The 17500-nt window shown below is 42.9% G+C and overlaps 3 protein-coding genes and 1 long non-coding RNA gene across 4 annotated transcripts in view; all 4 read left to right on the top strand.

Moving 5' to 3' along the window:
- LOC134183206 (chondroitinase-AC-like) overlaps positions 1–3749 on the top strand; it is a 9883-nt gene extending 6134 nt beyond the window's left edge. The window contains exons 5-8 of the mRNA XM_062650688.1: positions 166–277; positions 537–667; positions 1040–1628; positions 3034–3749. Of these exons, the coding sequence (XP_062506672.1) occupies positions 166–277; positions 537–667; positions 1040–1628; positions 3034–3563 (1362 nt within the window). The 3' untranslated portion in view covers positions 3564–3749. The remainder of the gene's footprint in view (positions 1–165; positions 278–536; positions 668–1039; positions 1629–3033) is intronic.
- Positions 3750–4397: 648 nt separating this feature from the next.
- Positions 4398–6685, top strand: LOC134183408 (uncharacterized). Its single transcript, XM_062650929.1, has 4 exons — positions 4398–4521; positions 5188–5255; positions 5309–5410; positions 6460–6685. The coding sequence occupies exons 1-4, from the start codon at positions 4465–4467 to the stop codon at positions 6551–6553; spliced, it is 321 nt and encodes a 106-aa protein (XP_062506913.1). The 5' UTR covers positions 4398–4464; the 3' UTR covers positions 6554–6685.
- Positions 6686–6917: 232 nt separating this feature from the next.
- Positions 6918–13337, top strand: LOC134183738 (uncharacterized). Its single transcript, XR_009970546.1, has 7 exons — positions 6918–7032; positions 7238–7293; positions 8279–8389; positions 9992–10368; positions 10438–10487; positions 12806–12925; positions 13064–13337. It is a non-coding gene; the product is annotated as an uncharacterized LOC134183738 (long non-coding RNA).
- Positions 13338–16894: 3557 nt separating this feature from the next.
- The window catches only part of LOC134182971 (centrosome-associated protein CEP250-like), a 20360-nt gene continuing 19754 nt past the window's right edge, over positions 16895–17500 (top strand). The window contains exons 1-2 of the mRNA XM_062650414.1: positions 16895–17095; positions 17158–17500. The exon at positions 17158–17500 is cut by the window's right edge and continues 38 nt beyond it. Of these exons, the coding sequence (XP_062506398.1) occupies positions 16990–17095; positions 17158–17500 (449 nt within the window). The 5' untranslated portion in view covers positions 16895–16989. The remainder of the gene's footprint in view (positions 17096–17157) is intronic.

The raw sequence follows: 17500 nt of genomic DNA on the forward strand, positions 1-17500 counted from the left end.
TATCTATTTGTTTATCTGTTTGTTTATATGTTTGTTTATCTGTTTGTTTATCTATTTGTGTATATGTTTGTTTATCTGTTTGTTTGTTTATTTGCTGCTTGCTTGTGTGATAAATTATGTTACTGGCTATGTACGTTTTTGTCTTTTTGAGTTGTGGGTTTCTAGTGTTCTAGCCCTCGTGGAGATGGATTTCCATTCTCACCTTCCCAACTGCAGCAAGTACCAGGACCTCGGCATGAAGAATATGTCAGTTTTGGAAAGCGAATCATTGACAGATGTAAGCACACACACACACACACACACACACACACACACACACACACACACACACACACACACACACACACACACACACACACACACACACACACACACACACACACACACACACACACACACACATGCACACACACACACACACACACACGAACGCACACATACACACACGCAAACCACTATTTATATTCAATAAACTTCATTCAACAAACTCTCATCGTCTCAACATGTGATGCATAGTTACGATCTATTTCATGCAGTTCAGCCTCAATTGATTGGCAATTTCTACTATTGGGACAGCGACTACATGGTGCACAGACGACCTGGATACATGGTCTCTCTACACATGCACAGCAACAGGACAGTAGCATCTCGATGTGTCAACAGTCAGGTAACACACACACACACGCACGCACACACACACACACACACACACACACACACACACACACATACACACACACACATGCACGCACGTATGCACTCATGCGCGCGCGCACACACACACACACACACACACACACACACACACACACACACACACACACACACACACACACACACAAGATGATAGTAACAGACACAGCAACTTCTCAACCAATTACCAACACACTGACTGACAGTTGCCAGTTTGTTTCTTGTACACCAAATGTGTCAACAGTTGGACACACATACCACACAATAATTAATTGTTAATTAAATTAATTGTTATATCTAATTTTGCATGTATGTGTTTGCACAATGTATGTGTCATCTCTCACAGGGCATCAAGTCAGAGCATTTCGCGGATGGGGTCGTCAACCTGTACTACACCGGCCGCGAATACAATGACATATTTCCCGTCTGGGACTGGCAGCGTCTTCCTGGCATCACATGCGAACAACACATCCCCCTACTCCCCTGCAACTACGATTTCAAAGTGAAGAGTTCGAATTTTGTCGGTGGAGTCTCCAACTCAGAACACGGAGCCGCGGCCATGCATCTCATGTCACACAACCTATCATCACTGAACAGTTGGTTTTTCTTTGGTGACGTCTATGTTGCCATAGGAACAAATATTTCATGTACATCCGGGAATCCTGTTTATACCTCATTGGCTAATCGACTTCTGGATGGAAACGTGACTGTGAGGGTGGCAGGAGTGGCAGCACCTATAACTCTGAAGGAAGGAAATTATAAGTATTCTTTGGGTGACTCGATAGCAAAGGATCGGCTGCTATGGGTGCATCATGGCAATACGGGATATTTTCCGTTAAGGAGTGATGGTCATGGTCTGGGTGGAAACGTTGAGTTTTTGCTTTCGACGATGTATGTTAACAACATGCCAAGAACTGGAGACTGGTCAAGCATTGGTGGGTATAGTCTGTTTGTCTGTCTGTCTGCATTGTTTTGTTTCTTCTTGTTTGTCTGTTTGTTTGTCTGTCTGTCTGTCCGTCCGTCTGTCTGTCTGTATGTCTGTTTGTCTGTCTGTCTGTTTGTTTGTCTGTCTGTTTGTCTGTCTGTCTGTCTGTCTGTCTGTCTGACGATGTATGTTAACAACGTGCCAAGAACAGGAGACTGGTCAAGCATCGGTGATGTGTTTGTGTGTCGGTCTGCATTGCTTTGTTACTTGTATTACTTTACTTCTTGTTTCTTCATTTGTTTGTGTCTATGTTTGTATGTTTGGCAGTCTGTCTGTCATTCTGTGTGTTTGTGTGTTTGTCTGTTGTGTATTTACATGTTTGTCTGTTTGTGTTTCAGTCTGTTTGTCTGTTTTCTGTCCATCTGTCTGTTTGTCTGTCCATCTGTCTGTGTGTCTGTCTCTGTCTGTCTGTCTGTCTGTCAATACATATATTTTCAAAGAACAACACTATTACATTCTAGTCTGGCCCAAACGGCCGACGCCATAATTTAACTACGTGCGAATGAACTGTCAACTGTAAAGATCTTAGAATGTCCCAGCCTTGCTAACTTTCTGCTAATGACGCTAGCATTACATCTTTGCAAAGCTACCGACATGCATCTACGCCAGAATGTCTTCTGTCTCTCTGTCTGTCTGTCTGTCTGTCTGTCTGTCTGTCTGTCTGTCTGTCTGTCTGTCTGTCTGTTTGTCTGTCTGTCATTTATTTCTTACATCAAACTATGATACAATTCTGCAAAGAACTACAGTAATACAACTAGACTAATGTTCATTGAAAGCTAACATTACAGCAAAACTAAAACCCTTATATATAACTAAGACTAATGGGGAAAAAATTGGGTGCTGAGAGAGTCAGGCCTCTCAGACCCACTGCACAACATGCTAAGTTCTTAGATATAACTCGAACATTACACTTCTGTAATTGTATGATGAATCTTTTTCTCCAAAGTCTAAAAAATTTTGCAGCATTTGGTCTTACTGCTTCATCTGATGAAAAGGCTGCCAGTTTCTGCAAAAATTTTCTCGTCTCTTCTCCCCATGATCCAAAATGTTTCATAACCAGTGAAACGACTTTGACTACTGAGCCTCCAGGCAGTTTGTGTTGTTCGTACTTGGCCATCTTTCTGGTTTCTCTTCGATTAGTCTGTCTGTCTGTCTGTCTGTCTGTCTGTCTGTCTGTCTGTCTGTCCGTCTGTCTGTCTGTCTATTATTTGTGTTTTATGTTTTGTCTGGTTAATTGAATTGTATTCGTTTGTGTTTGTTTATTCATTTGCTTGTGTGTTTGTTTGTTTGTTTGTTTGTTGACATTTTGTCTGCACACTTATGTATTGTTGTGTCATATGAAACTGTTTGCCAAGGTACGTCTCATGGAAACATCACTCGAGACGTCTTCGACATGTACATCGACCACGGCTTGTCACCAAGCACCACACAATCCTTTGCATACGCAGTAGTCCCACTCACCGACGTCTCACCGATGGACACACTCCTGCACTCAAATCTTAACATCAAGCTTCTCTCCAACACACCAAACATCCAAGCAATCTTTCACATCAAAGAGATGGTGCTTGCTGCAGTCGTGTGGGACATGCATGGAGGAAAGGTTGATGGTGGAGAAGGATGGCAAATTGAAATCAACTACCCAGTGCTTTTGATCGTATCAGAAGAAGGTGGTGGCTCACAAGGAAAGTTGAAGTTGTCGGTCAGTAGTCCCGTCTACCCACCGCGTGAGGGTATCAGGCTACAGATTGATCGAAATGTGAAGTGTGGAGAGCCTGCTAGCTCGCACGTCTTTGGTGGTTCGGGTGTGTCTACTAGTGTGAATGTGGTGTTACCGATGGGAGATGAGTGGGGAAAGACGGTGACTGTGGAGTGTAGTATGATGTGAAGGATTGGACATGTAGGGTGCTGGATGATCGACCATGTGTTATGTGTTTGTTGTTTACCTTTATTTTGTCAATTTTTTGTATTTGTGTGGGATGTATTTTTGCTTTTTCTTGATTACTGCAAAGGAAGGTGTGGCACTTAGACTTAATTATGTAATTAAGAAATTAAAGGAAAGTATTGGGGATAGACAGACTGATGTGTTTTAGTGTGCAGACAGACAGACAGATAGACAGACAGACAGACCAGCAGACAGACAGACAGACAAGCAAACGGACAGACAGACAGACAGACAGACAAGCAAACGGACGGACAGACAGACAGACAGACAAGCAAATGGACAGACAAGCAGACAGACAGACATGCAAACAGACAGACAAACAAACAGACAGACAGACAAGATCAAGTTTATTGTCAACAATCTTCACTACTACAAACAGTTATTGTTAAAATGAAATGTTCTACTTGTAGTCCAAGACTATTGCTAATGAGTAAAACACTGAATGTCCCAAGACAGACAAGCAAACGGACAGACAGACAGACAGACAAGCAAACGGACAGACAGACAGACATGCAAACAGACTAGCAAATGGACAAACAAACAGACAGACAGACAAGATCACATGATCTTTTTAGCCAATTAGTTTAATTAATTAATTAAAATTAGTTAGCTGTTTTAGATGTTGCTGTTATCATTATTGTCATACGACAAGTAGTTAACAATTTCTTATGTAGTGTAGCTTAATTAAATTTAAAAATATATGTACTGGACAGACTGACGGACAGACAGACACGCAAGTTTGCAAATTCGCGCACCAATAGTTCTGGACTTCGAGGCCGTCACAACATTATCCGGGACTGCTCACAAATCGTCCCATCGGAACCAAAGTAGTACAGCCGCGGAGATGTCGCCTTTGTGGCTATCGGCGTTGCTAACAATTGGAGCATTGCACGTGACACAAGTAAGTCAACTTTTTCTCTACAGTTTCTCTTCTCCACCTACAACCGTTTGTAGCAATAGCAATTGCTCACTGTGCATGTCGCCTCTAAACACAAACTTTATACGTTGCTTAGTGGCTGTTTTGGAATTGCTGCATGAGGGTCCCCAATGAGGGTAGACCGGAAGTTACAATGATGATGTAGAAAACAGCCTTACCAAGTTGCCTTAGCAACCTAAGAGTAATGTTTGTACGTTTTCAAGCTACGCAGTTAGAATTTTGGTGACATCTTCAAAAGTGTTACAGTTGAACTGCATGACTAAAGGTGGTTTGGGCTAACGCGCGTTAAAGGACATGGTTGTGTTACGTGATTTGGTTTCATATTGCACTTAAAGTAGCGCGCTGTTAGCAGATTATTGGTCAGATTTAATATCAATATAAAATGTACTTAAGTAATTACTTAATAAATAATAAATTACTTAATTACCTAAATCATATGATAAATTTAATTTAAGACTTACACTTAAATATTAGACGTATTAATAAATAAAAATCTATTAGTTACGCTAACGTTGATAAGACGTTAATATCAATGAACTCTAAAAATTTAGGCCTGGCTTTGTTGCTGTGCATATTCTAACTTATAGATTATGTTGAACAGATGTAGTGTACATTTGTGGGTTTTTGTAGGTTTCCGGTCATATGTGTAGTAAAGACAATGACAAGGATTGTCCTGATAAGTCTACATATTGTGTTGTGTGAGTTTATTGCCGAGAATTATTTTATGTGTGAGTGTAGAGCATTTGATTAGATGTCCGGATGACTGTGAGTGTAAAGGAGGCATGGGTAAAACAGCGGAACTAGGCTGTTATAACTGTAAGCCGAGCTGTGAACTTGTGCCGGGATTCGCTTGGTAGGTTGACAGAGTTGAATGGTATTGATCAACTGTTTCTCGGTCTGTTTGTCTGTCTATGAGTGTCTGTCTGTCTGTCTGTTTGTCTGTCTGTGAGTGTCTGTTTGTCTGTCTGTCTGTCTGTCTGTCTTTGTCTGTCTTTGTCTGTTTGTCTGTCTGTCTGTCTGTGTGTTTGTTTGTCTGTTTGTCTGTCTTTGTCTGTCTGTTTGTCTGTCTGTCTGTTTGTCTGTCTGTCTGACTGTCTTATTTCACTATTGAACACAAACAGCAAAATTTTACAAGAACACTATAGGTAAAAACTGCTAAGCTAAATGTACTGAAACATACAGATCAAATACTACTAAAACTCTAATGAATGATGTTCTGAATGTCTTATTTATTGTCGTCCAATTCTTTATTTCCCTCTACAATTTTTCTAATTTATTTCATTGTTACATTGGAATTGGACTTCTGAAGGCATATTGATAGTCTTTTTCTCTATTGTCCTCTAAACTGTGCTTCACTTGATCTTGGCCAGCTGGTTCAAATATTTGTTTGCCTTTTCTCTTCAACAACCAAAATGTTAAAATATCAAAGGAATGAAGGTAGCTTTGCATGACCTTGGATGCTGTTGATTTGAATATTTATTAATTTTTATCACCTCTCTTTTTGCAGCTGCAAATCTGTCCTCTCTCGATGCTCTTACTACTGTGTCTCTGTCTGTCTGTCTGTCTGTTTGTGTGTGTCTGTCTTTCTGTTTGTCTGTCTGTCTATTTGTCTGTCTGTCTGTCTTTTATTTCTTACATCAAACTGTCTGTCTTGTCTCTCTGTCTGTGAGTGTCTGTCTGTCTGTTTGTCAATGTCTATTTGTGTGTCTGTCTGTCTGTCTGTCTTTTTGTGAGTGTCTGTCTGTCTGTTTGTCTTTTTGTGAGTGTCTGTCTGTCTGTTTGTCTGTGATTGTCTGTGTGTGTTTTTCTGTCTGTCTATGTGTTTGTCTGTCTGTCAAACATCATATATTTCTTATTGTGATTATATATAATTTTTTGTAAAATTTCTGTACTATTTTGCAGGCCATTTATTATGATTGGTTTGCTTGGGCTGCTATTTGGTTCTATTGTCGTCTTCTGCTGCGTTCTTGTTCGAACGGTCACCGCATGCTTCTGAGACGTCGATTGTTTATTGTGACTTTTTGCCACCAGATTGACACTCTGAGTGTTAGAAATCAAGCCTTAGATGTTATGAATATTGCTGCACATTAAAGATTGTAGGTTACAATACAATTAGATTGGATTTGTATATTGGGATGTGGAGGTCGTGTGCGCACACACGCACACACACACACAGTGACACACACACACACACACACACACACACACACACACACACACACACACACACACACACACACCGACACACACACACTAAACACACACACACACACACACACACACACACACACACACACACTAAACACACACACACACACACAACACACACACACACAAGTCAACATCCAACGTTTGTATTCCCGGATGTGAAACCTTAAGTTGATATCAACCAGCAAGCAGTATCCTTTGCTTCACGCCATGCTTCGATTGTGTTGCATTCTATCTGCAGTGGTGCTTACCAATGTTGATCTAACGGTAGGTGCGATCTAATGCCGTCGTTCCATCTTGTAGATTGCGTTTCTCTCATTGCGGGAATTTTAGTTGTCACGGGTAGGGATATGTCACGCATGTGTTGTCTTGCAGCTTTCTGGATTATGTGGATATTTTAGTTTTATTGGGGTCTCTTTCGAGGACTCAGTTGTGTGCGTTTGCTTACTGTTTGCGCATGCGTGTATTGCAGAGCGCTGGTTTGTGTCAGTTTGCTATTGATGGTACCAGTGAACGTCCGTTGATCAGGTATTGCTAAATACACACACACACACACACACACACACACACACACACACACACACACACACACACACACACACACACACACCACACACACACACACACACACGGACACACACACATGGACACACACACACACGGACACACACACACACACACGGACACACACACACACACACACACACACACACACACACACACACACACATGGACACACGGACACACACACACACACACACACACACACACACACACACACACACACACACATGGACACACACGGACACACACACACACACACACGGACACACACACGTACGCATGCACATCACCAGACAATTTATATATTAAAGCGACACTATCATTTTAGCCTCGGATACGTAGCATCTGAATACCTCCGCAAACTTGAATTTAGCTAGAAAGTTTTCAAGTTTTCCAAAACGAGGAATCATTGGCAAGTGCAATTTCACCCATAGTTATATTGCATTACCTGCCACGTTTTGGCAATAGAGCGACTTTTGTCGTGGTTTGAGTGCCTAGATCGCGTCGTACTTGACTAGGTCATTGCACATTGATTTGATACGTCGTATTAAGTTTTACAAATATAGAGCAGGCATAGCGTTTGTTTTCGACTTTGAACGGTTCTTTTCTATGGCAAAACGGACCCTTTACAAGCCACACGTGATAGACAAGAGTTGTCACCGATATGACATTGGTATCTCAGAAGAGAAGCCACGGAGGGGCACAGCAAGTGTTATGAAGACCATTCTAGTATGCATAGTATCTAGTACGCATTCTATCCTCACGAATCGCCGTTATGCTGTCGTAGATATAGGAGTTCGGATTTTGGTTTGTGTGAAGTGTGACACGCCTAGAGCACACAAGTCTTGACAGTGTCGCTTTAATTATTTCTATTCAATAATTATCAATTAAATTCATTATTTGTAATTGATTGGCACTTGTTTTGTGTCTCATTGTTGTTGTCGTCTAGCTGCCCTGATGAATGCGAATGTTTAAATGGCAGCCTCAGTCAAGTACCTTTAGTAGGATGTCACTGTTCTTTCTCTTGTCCCAATGACTCATCTCTTCCAATTTGGTCTTGGTAAGCAGCCGGCGTGTCAACAGTAGTGAGATAGTTAGATGCATAAACAGCACACTGACTGAGCTCTTTTTTATTGTTAGCATGTTGACAGATATCATTGGACAGACAGAGACACAGACAGATACACAGACAGAGACACAGACAGACAGAGAAATAGACAGACAGACAGACAGACAGAGAAAGACAGACAGACAGACAGACAGAGAAATAGACAGAGAAACAAACGGAACAAATTGTGTCGTCTATTCTCTCAAACCCACTATCTCAGCGCTCAGCTGCTCGGTTCAGGTCGCTACAGGGACTTGGAGCAGGCGCATGGCTTGACTCAATACCTTCTTCTGCGAAGCTTGCATTAAAACCCAGCGATTTTCGCTTAGCAACACGCATGAGGTTGGGTCTTGAAATGCCCCTCGGTTCTGTTGTCCCTGTATGCGAATGCGACAAAGACATTGATAAAGACGGCTATCACCTTCTCACATGTAAGACCGGCGGTGGGCCAATATGGACTCACGAGACATTGTCTAGTGTTTGGAGCGACTGTCTACAGCATTTGAAGATGTCCCATCAGCGGGAACCAAGGAATCTTTACGTTAATAGCGACGACCGCCCCGACATCGTTGTCTTTGACGCCCAACAGGGTTGTGACATTGAGCTGGACATCTCGGTGGCCCACCCATGGGCACTACATGTGATCTCTCGAGCAGCTCAGGAAGACGGCGCGGCCGCAGCTACCCGTGAGGTCAAGAAATCAGAAAAATACGCTAAAGAAAGGGACGTCTGGGGCCTCCCCTCCAAATGCATCCCATTAGTGTTCGAACACTTCGGACGTTGGGGCTCAGAGGCAGCTCAATTCCTACACCGCCTGTCACTCCAGTCTATAGGCAAAGACGGAAGAAAGAACAGTCATGAATTTAAGTTATTGTGGCGTAAATGCATGTCGGTAGCTTTGCAAAGATGTAATGCTAGCGTAATTAGCAGAAAGTTGGCAAGACTGGGACATTCTTCATTCGCACGTAGTTAAATTATGGCGTGGGCCGTTTGGGCCAGACTAGAATGTAGTAGTGTTGTTCTTTGAAAATATATGTATTGACAGACAGAGAAATAGACAGACAGACAGACAGACAGAGAAACAGACAGACTGACAGACAGAGAAATAGACAGATTCACAGACAGACAGCTGGCTCATTTTGGGCCATGTTAGTAGAAATTCTGAATGCTTTGGTCTAGTTGTTGCTGCCGTGTGTTTGGTGTGTAATTGTTCTGATTTGTGTTAGTATATACGGTTTTTGACAGACAGAGACGGATAAACAGATGGACTGACACACAGACAGACAGACAGATCATTATGTAGGTTGTGCTGGTGTGAGTTGTAGTGATGATATATGAAATAATGGATTTTGACAGACAGACAGACAGACGGACGGATGTACGGACAGACACTCGGACAGATGGTAGACAGAAACAGACACATACCAGGTAGACTAGCAGTGTGTGTGTGTGTGTGTGTGTGTGTGTGTGTGTGTGTGTGTGTGTGTGTGTGTGTCCATGCTAGTGCATGCCTGTGTGTTTACACATGTGTCATCCTTTTATCCTGATTTTTAGGCCTATCATCATTATTGGATTGATCGCTCTCTTCTTCATCGCCGTCATCGCTTTCTGCTGCGTCCTCAAGAGCACGTTCAACAGCTGTTTGGGATAGACAATGAATAATATGCCCAGCACGTTCTCATCTCATCTCAATTACTCGATTTACTTCAAATAGAATTATATCACTAGCATTGCCTATAGTTTGTATTACACATAGCCTCGTGTAGATAGACAATGCAGTACACTCAATTTGTCTGTGTCCTCGGAGTCCCAGACCAGGGCGGGCGCGAGCAGGCCGGAACTCGCATGTTTTTGTCTCGTTGGTGTCAACTGTTGGTGTTATGTCGTCATGTGTAATTGGAATCTTGTTGGTTGTGTTCGCATCTAGCGGCGTAAGAAATAGCTTGGTTCTTTGTGTCTCAGGGTGTTCGCACTCTCACGTGTCGATTTTCGGTTTGTAGTGGTGCGCGTCTTTGTGTGGTGGTCGTTCACAAGATGGGAACTTAGTCGTGTGAGTCATTTAGATGAGTGTGTGTGTGTGTGTGTGTGTGTGTGAGAGAGAGAGAGAGAGTGTGAATGTGTGTGTGTGTGTGTGTGTGTGTGTGTGTGTGTGTGAGAGAGAGAGAGAGAGAGTGAATGTGTGTGTGTGTGTGTGTGTGTGTGTGTGTGTGTGCGTGTTTGTGTGTTTGTTTGTGTGTGTGTGTGTGTGTGTGTGTGTGTGTGTGTGAGAGAGAGAGAGAGAGAGAGAGAGAATGTGTGTGTGTGTTTGTTTGTTTGTGTGTGTTTGTGTGTGTGCGTGTTTGTGTGTTTGTGTGTGTGTGTGTTTGTTTGTTTGTGTGTTTGTTTGTTTGTTTGTGTGCGTGTGTGCGTGTTTGTGTGTTTGTGTGTGTGTGTGTGTGTGTGTGTGTGTGTGTGTGTGTGTGTGTGTGTGTGTGTGTGAGAGAGAGAGAGAGAGAGAATGTGTGTGTGTGTTTGTTTGTTTGTGTGTTTGTTTGTTTGTGTGTGTTTGTGTGTGTGCGTGTTTGTGTGTTTGTTTGTTTATTTGTTTGTGTGTGTGTGTGTGTGTGCGCGCGCGTGTGTGTGCGTGTGTGTGTGTGTGTGTGTGTGTGTGTGTGTGTGTGTGTGCGCGCGCGCTTGTGTGTGTGAGCGTGTGCATATGTCATCACCAATGTCTTTATTCCATTTGTGTCTGTGTGTTGGTCTGTCTGTCTGTCTGTCTTTGTATTTACCTGAGGCATGAAACCCTATTGTGCCACGTTTACTATCTAGGGCCTAGTAGGGGTATCCAGTAGACTGGTCAAGTAAGGGGCCGTCTCCAATCGTCAATGTTTTCCAAAATCCGAACAACGTTCGTATTGTCCGTGACCCACCCACCTCCCCTAAATACGAACACAATTCTTTTGATATTCATTTGCGTATTTGGTAGCCTTTTAATATCTATGTGTAACACATGGCCTATTACACGTGGACAAGCTGGAAACACGCGGCGACAGGCTCTTGAACGAGAGACAAACAAGAAGAGCATCTTGGAACGAGGCTACAGTATGGCGCATTTGGTACGTATTTCAACAACATGCGCAAGCAAATAGAAGCCTATTATCTATAAATATTATTAGAAACGGCAACAGTCTTGTCAACGCGTGCACATTGTTCAACACAATATACTTCAAAGTTCTATGCCTTCTTCTTTGCTCTTCCACTTGAGAGTTTGTGGCTCTGCTGCTTCTTGTGTTTGTGAAGCTGATAGTGAGTTGCACATTCAAGATTACAGTCTGGGAAAGTGCAGCGAAAATGTTTTCTTTCTGATTGAGAACGTTCTCCTTGATGGTCGTCCTCAGTGTGAACTCTTTTTCTTCCCGAGTGCACAATAAGCTGATGTTTTTGCTTGTCTGCTGAGGTAAAGCCTCGTTTGCTGAGACTTGAGCGAATCCTCGTTCACTAGCATCCCGTTGCCTTGATGACAAAAGAAGGCAGAGTACGGGCTCTAGACTTTAACCGCTCTCTTACAGTCTCTAAAAGAGTGTCTCTAGCCTTGGCGTCTTCTTTGTAAGTCTTCTTCCACTTCTCTTGCGCCTCAGCTAGCAAGAGCTTTCTATCAGATCACGTCGACAACTGCCCTAGGGCTTCCACGGTTACGTAGTACGCAGAGTCATCACTTGCAACGTTCCGGAAAAATGGTTCCTTCTGCTTTACTTTTCCAAAGAGAGTCGTCTGCATGGCATGCACGGGAGTCGTCGAACTGACACGGACACGGAAGAATGCCACGTGTTGCATGCAATCGCCTCGCGAGCCCAACAAACTGGTCGCGGTCGGTGTCACTTCGATGTACAGTACGTATGCGTGCTGGAATACGGTGTGTCTGGTAGGAAGCGGCGGGACAGCTCTAAATCAAAGCTGTGACTAGTCTGCCTCGTCTGTGACATTGATCACACATCGAACCTTTCAAATACGAACAGCGGCCTACTCCACCCACCCAGAAACGAACGTTGTTCGGATTTTGGAAAATATTCGACAATTGGAGACGGCCCCTAACATAAGTATGGGACTATACTACTTCTGCGTAACGCGTGGCCGAATAAATAACGAAATTTATATTTGTTTGTATGTTTTGTGTTTGTCTATTTTGTTGTCTGTTGGTCTGTTTGTTTATCTCTTACTTTGTCTACATTTCTTCAGTACTGTCTGTCTACTTGTTTGTCTGTCTGTCCACTTGTTTGCCTGTCTGTCTACTTGTTTGTCTGTCATTCAACTGTTTACTTATAATGTGTTAACATTTTATTATTTCTATACAAGTGACTAACTGCAAACACACTTTAACTTTATTTATAGTTTGAGATGTGCGAATGCCGTTGAATCACCAGTCCAGCCCAACACATCAGATCTATCAAATCCGTCCACTAGCAACGCATCCGATTCAAACCCTAGTTTTGGTCTCCCATGGTGGTCATGGTCAGTAATACAGCAACAAGTGGAATTATCCAACTTAGCCTCGACCTCCCAGACCTGTCGAGCGCCAATTGATATTAATTGGCGCTAACAATGGTCTGGGAAGTCAAGGCTACTTTAACTCTACCTTCTTTATTGTAGGTTTGCAATCATTCCTGGCTTGCTTCTTCTGTTGATTATCATGCTTTGCATATGCTGCAAGATTCTCATAACGTGTTTCAACAGAATCAGTCCATTCTGATCAAGGATTAGTATGCAGTTTAGAGTTCCGATGCTAGTTTGGCATGCATTTGTGTTCGTATGACAGCAAGTGGTTTGTGCATGGTGTTTACTGATATTTGCTAACTTTGAGGGTAGTTAGCAGTTGTGCCTCTGATTGAATGTCATAGCTTGATTAGAGTTTTTTTTATTCTGACTTGGCTTTCGTCTTGTGATAGTTGCTTGTGATAGCACCGAAAAATATTGGAAACAAGCCATGTAGCCCGTTCTTCGCCCGGGCCAATTAATTAAGTTAATTAACACAATTCCAGCGTCTAGACTCTTGGGGCATAATAAAATTCGGTTATCTAAGCGGAGACACCCCAAACTTTCTCCGTACATACATACATACATACGTATATACATACATACATACATACATACATACATTTTTTTGTTACAAGGCCCCTAGGGCCCAGGTTACTGCAGACACTAGGTACTTGCTACTTTACGATCTAAATCTAGCAGTCACTATATGTCACCAAGTCTCTTCATCTTTGCTGCTTGGACAGAACTGAGAGAGAGGCAATTATATGTTAGTTCCTTGCCCAAGGGAACTTATGTATGTACATACATACATACAATTACATTCATACATACATGTGGACATACGTATATAAATACTTTATAGGTAAACCCGATAGACCTGACCAAGCCACATCTAGTCGCAGCTATTTCGACATGTCCGTTGAACGTTGTTACTTCAAAAGTGTTACTGTCGTTGCACGGAACAGGTGCAGCGAACGTGAATGTTTGTATACAAACCACATGCAAGCTAAGAGACTTTGTTAGTGGGACGTCAGAGACAATATACGCATATGTAGTTGTTATCGTTTTAGGAAGACGGCGCCCAGTGAGTGCTATGCACTTTCTATAAGTATAGCAGCTAAAGAAGAAAACTTAGCGTTTGCGGGTGGTAAAATTCCAAAAATTGTAAAGTTATTGCTGTAATCAAGTTATATGTTTATTGCTTGCAAGTGGAGAGCATATATCTTCAGACCAAATATACCATGAAACTTCTGCTATTATACATTGCGCATACTGTATACTGTATCTATCTAGAGTCAATCCGACCTTGCAAAAGTGCATCAGTGAATTCAGCATATAATTCAGCACGCAGTTCCTTTTGACATGATCTGATAAACGAGGCGCTCGGTTTCAACCTTTACATACATATCGATAACAAATTGTTTCATAAGTTTTCGAAAGCGATGAAGAATGTTGAAATCAGGACTCGGACGAATCATGAGTCGAAAAGCATAGAATTTCATTGAAGACACACCTTTTGCCCATTTTTTGATTTATATTCGAAACACTAACCATCTTCTCCGCGAAGAAAAGGAAGGGGATGTTGCAAAGGGTCGTAACTGCGATGGGTTTCGTCGACTCTTTGAAGGCTTTCATCATTGTGGCGAAGAACAATGTCTCTTTTCCCATGTTCTTCACCAAGCATTAGAACGCCAACTTCGTTGCATAACGACGCATTGAATCTTCTTTCGTGCTCGTCAGACGGTCGCTTATCGGCATCAATGGTGACTTTAATTTCCTGACTGTGACGTGATAAAATGTCTACTGCCATTTCTAGGCTTCGTGCGTAAGAGTTGGACTGCTAAAGCATGCATGTGTTGTAGTTGGGCGACAGTGTCTGATCTTAGGCCTTGTATGACTGTTTGACGTAGAGAAGATTGGACTTTATCGTCACCGACAAAGTAAATTTGAGCAAATTTAGCAGTAGAATTTTCTGGAGGAGCAAGACTTCCGATAGAATGATAGATTTGTCCCTGAACTTTGAAACAGGGATTCCAACCGGTGTGAGCCTTAATTAATTAATTTCATTGCATCCAAAGGACGTCATCTGAAAGCCGAGCTAGACGCTCGCGTGTTTGAGAGGAAATGCTGCGCTTCAACCGATTGTTCCAAAAGGAGATCGACCAATGGGGTAGGCGGTTTGGGTATGGCGGGTAACAAAAGTTTTCCGTCACTGCAGCAGATACCTGGTGGTTCCTTCTTCCATGTCAGTGTTTCGCAATGTTTGCACTTGACGTTCATTTTGCCAATGTTGTTAGGAGTAGGCTTCAGTGTAAGATATCATAGAAACGTTTAGTAAATGACGGCGACATGCATAATAGAGGAGAACCCGTACGCCAAAGGACCGTTTGTGATATTGCTATAACTATGATTTTCCATAAGCATTGACGACGGTATGCATTGCCTACATAGACACAGTTCCAAAAAGGAGACAACTTGGTTAGAAAGTTTATGAATATTTTAGAAGTACGTGATTATTGACGCACGTGCTAAGCGCGTGGTGAGCGGTGCTCATCGCTAACTCTTTCATTGACTGGAGAAAGAGTTTTAGTTGTAGCTTTCGCGATCCGTCGAGGGGCACTGCGCTGGCGCTGTGAGTTAGGCCGGCGAGTAGCTTCGTCATCTTTTTCCTGTCGCAATGTCATCCTTCGTCGCTTTGCCTTTGACGAAATATCAAACAGAGAGCGCTATTTGGGAGGCATTTTGGCGGTGTACAGGCGAGTTTGCTGTAATGACAACTTTTTGTCGCGCTCTAGCCAAAACAGCAGAGCGTTTGTGACGCCACAATATATGTGCGACATTACGGTAGGTGACGCAACAATGAGGGCATAGGATGACGTCATATCAAGAAGTGTACAGATGCAACGTCTAGGTATAGGACACAGACTACCGAAAACATCACCAGCTGCTATTTCAAACTGAGAAACGGCCGCATGCTAGAGGAGAAGAGAGGAAGTGCAGCGATTTGCGAGCGCATAGGGAACAAACTTTTTGTGACGTCACGATTTTCAAAAAACACAAGGCAAAGTACAGGGTACTGGCCACCGCAAAGAGCACCAGTTGGTTTACGAAAGTAGAGAAGGTTAAGTGGTAGCTAAAGGAGGAGCGGAAAGGAATAGCAGTTTGCGAGCAATTACGAAACAAAATTCAAAATGGCTGCCCCATGGTCCTATTTTCCTTTATAGATATAGATAATGTTATAATATAACTAGACAGTCTGTAATATGAAATAATATATTAGATTAATAAATTTAATAGAATAATATTATCATAATATTAGAAATAATCTATCTATATATCTATCTTCTATCTATCTACAGGCCCGTAGGAAGCAAATAAAAAGTGGTACGGCCTAACGCACGGTAAAGGGCGTGGCTTTTAATTTAGTGCGCGTTAAAGTGCGGCCATGGGCGCAGAGAAGGGTCTGGCTAGGCGAGGCTACAAAAAGTGGTGCGGCCATGGCCGCACCAGCCGCACCGGCTCCTACGGCCCTGATCTAGGCAAATAGATTCTCTACTGAACGGAGTACTGAACGCATGCGCAGAGGCGGAGCGAGTAGTCGAACGTCATGTGACCGGCCAGCGCAGTGTAACTACACTGCGTTTCGATCACGCCTTGGGTAAACTGCAAGCTGATAACGCGAAAGCACGACCAGTGTGACTCCGAATTGGCTCTCCTATAGTAAAAAAATCATGACTCTGCTTCTTATGTGTGGGTGTTGTCAGCTAATCACCATCTGTATGAAGTGACGACACGAGAATTTATGTCACTTAATTTGCTAGTATTAGAAATACATAGGGTGATTATGTCTGTTCGCTAGATTTTGCTTTACGTACTTAAATGTTATCCGGGAATTCAACAATTAGCGCGCGTTAAAACAAGTTTTAAAGAAGTAAATTTCCACGTGATCAAAGGCGGGTCTGTCAAGTTGCGACGGCAACGATTGGAGCTCGGCACCAAACACACGCTGCTATCCTCAAACCAATCGACTAGTAGCCATAATGCTAGCTGCACGCAAAAGAGCAAAGGTGCGCCCATTATCAGCTGCGTCGATCGAGCGCGCAGAATCGGACGAAACTCACGAAAAAGAAGAAAACGAAAATGAAGGTCAATTATTATATCACTTTATGGCTTATTGGTAAGTTCAAACGTGTTTCATAATTGGTTAGAAAACGAAGAGAGGCTGATTGAGACGGGAGAGTCGTCAGAAGACGACGAGGAAGAGGGCTATGAGTCAAATGGTGAGAGACCGGAAGTGATCGCCATTGCTGAGAACACGGTTGACAAAGCGATTGACGTAGATGTTGAGAGGGAGCACAATGTTAACGGTGATCGTGTGGAAACGTCAGTTGTCGAGAGGGAGACTCGTGAGGAGAAACAGGAGGGAACTTCCGGTATGGATGCGGGGGCGGGGCGGAGTAGATCGCAGGCTGGGCGAAAGAGAGTGCGGCGAAATGTCGTCGTTCCTATTACGTCGGAAGAGGAGGGTCGTATGAGCCAGACGGAGATGGA

Source organism: Corticium candelabrum, chromosome 8 (assembly GCF_963422355.1).
Source record: "Corticium candelabrum chromosome 8, ooCorCand1.1, whole genome shotgun sequence".
Lineage (NCBI taxonomy): Eukaryota > Metazoa > Porifera > Homoscleromorpha > Homosclerophorida > Plakinidae > Corticium > Corticium candelabrum.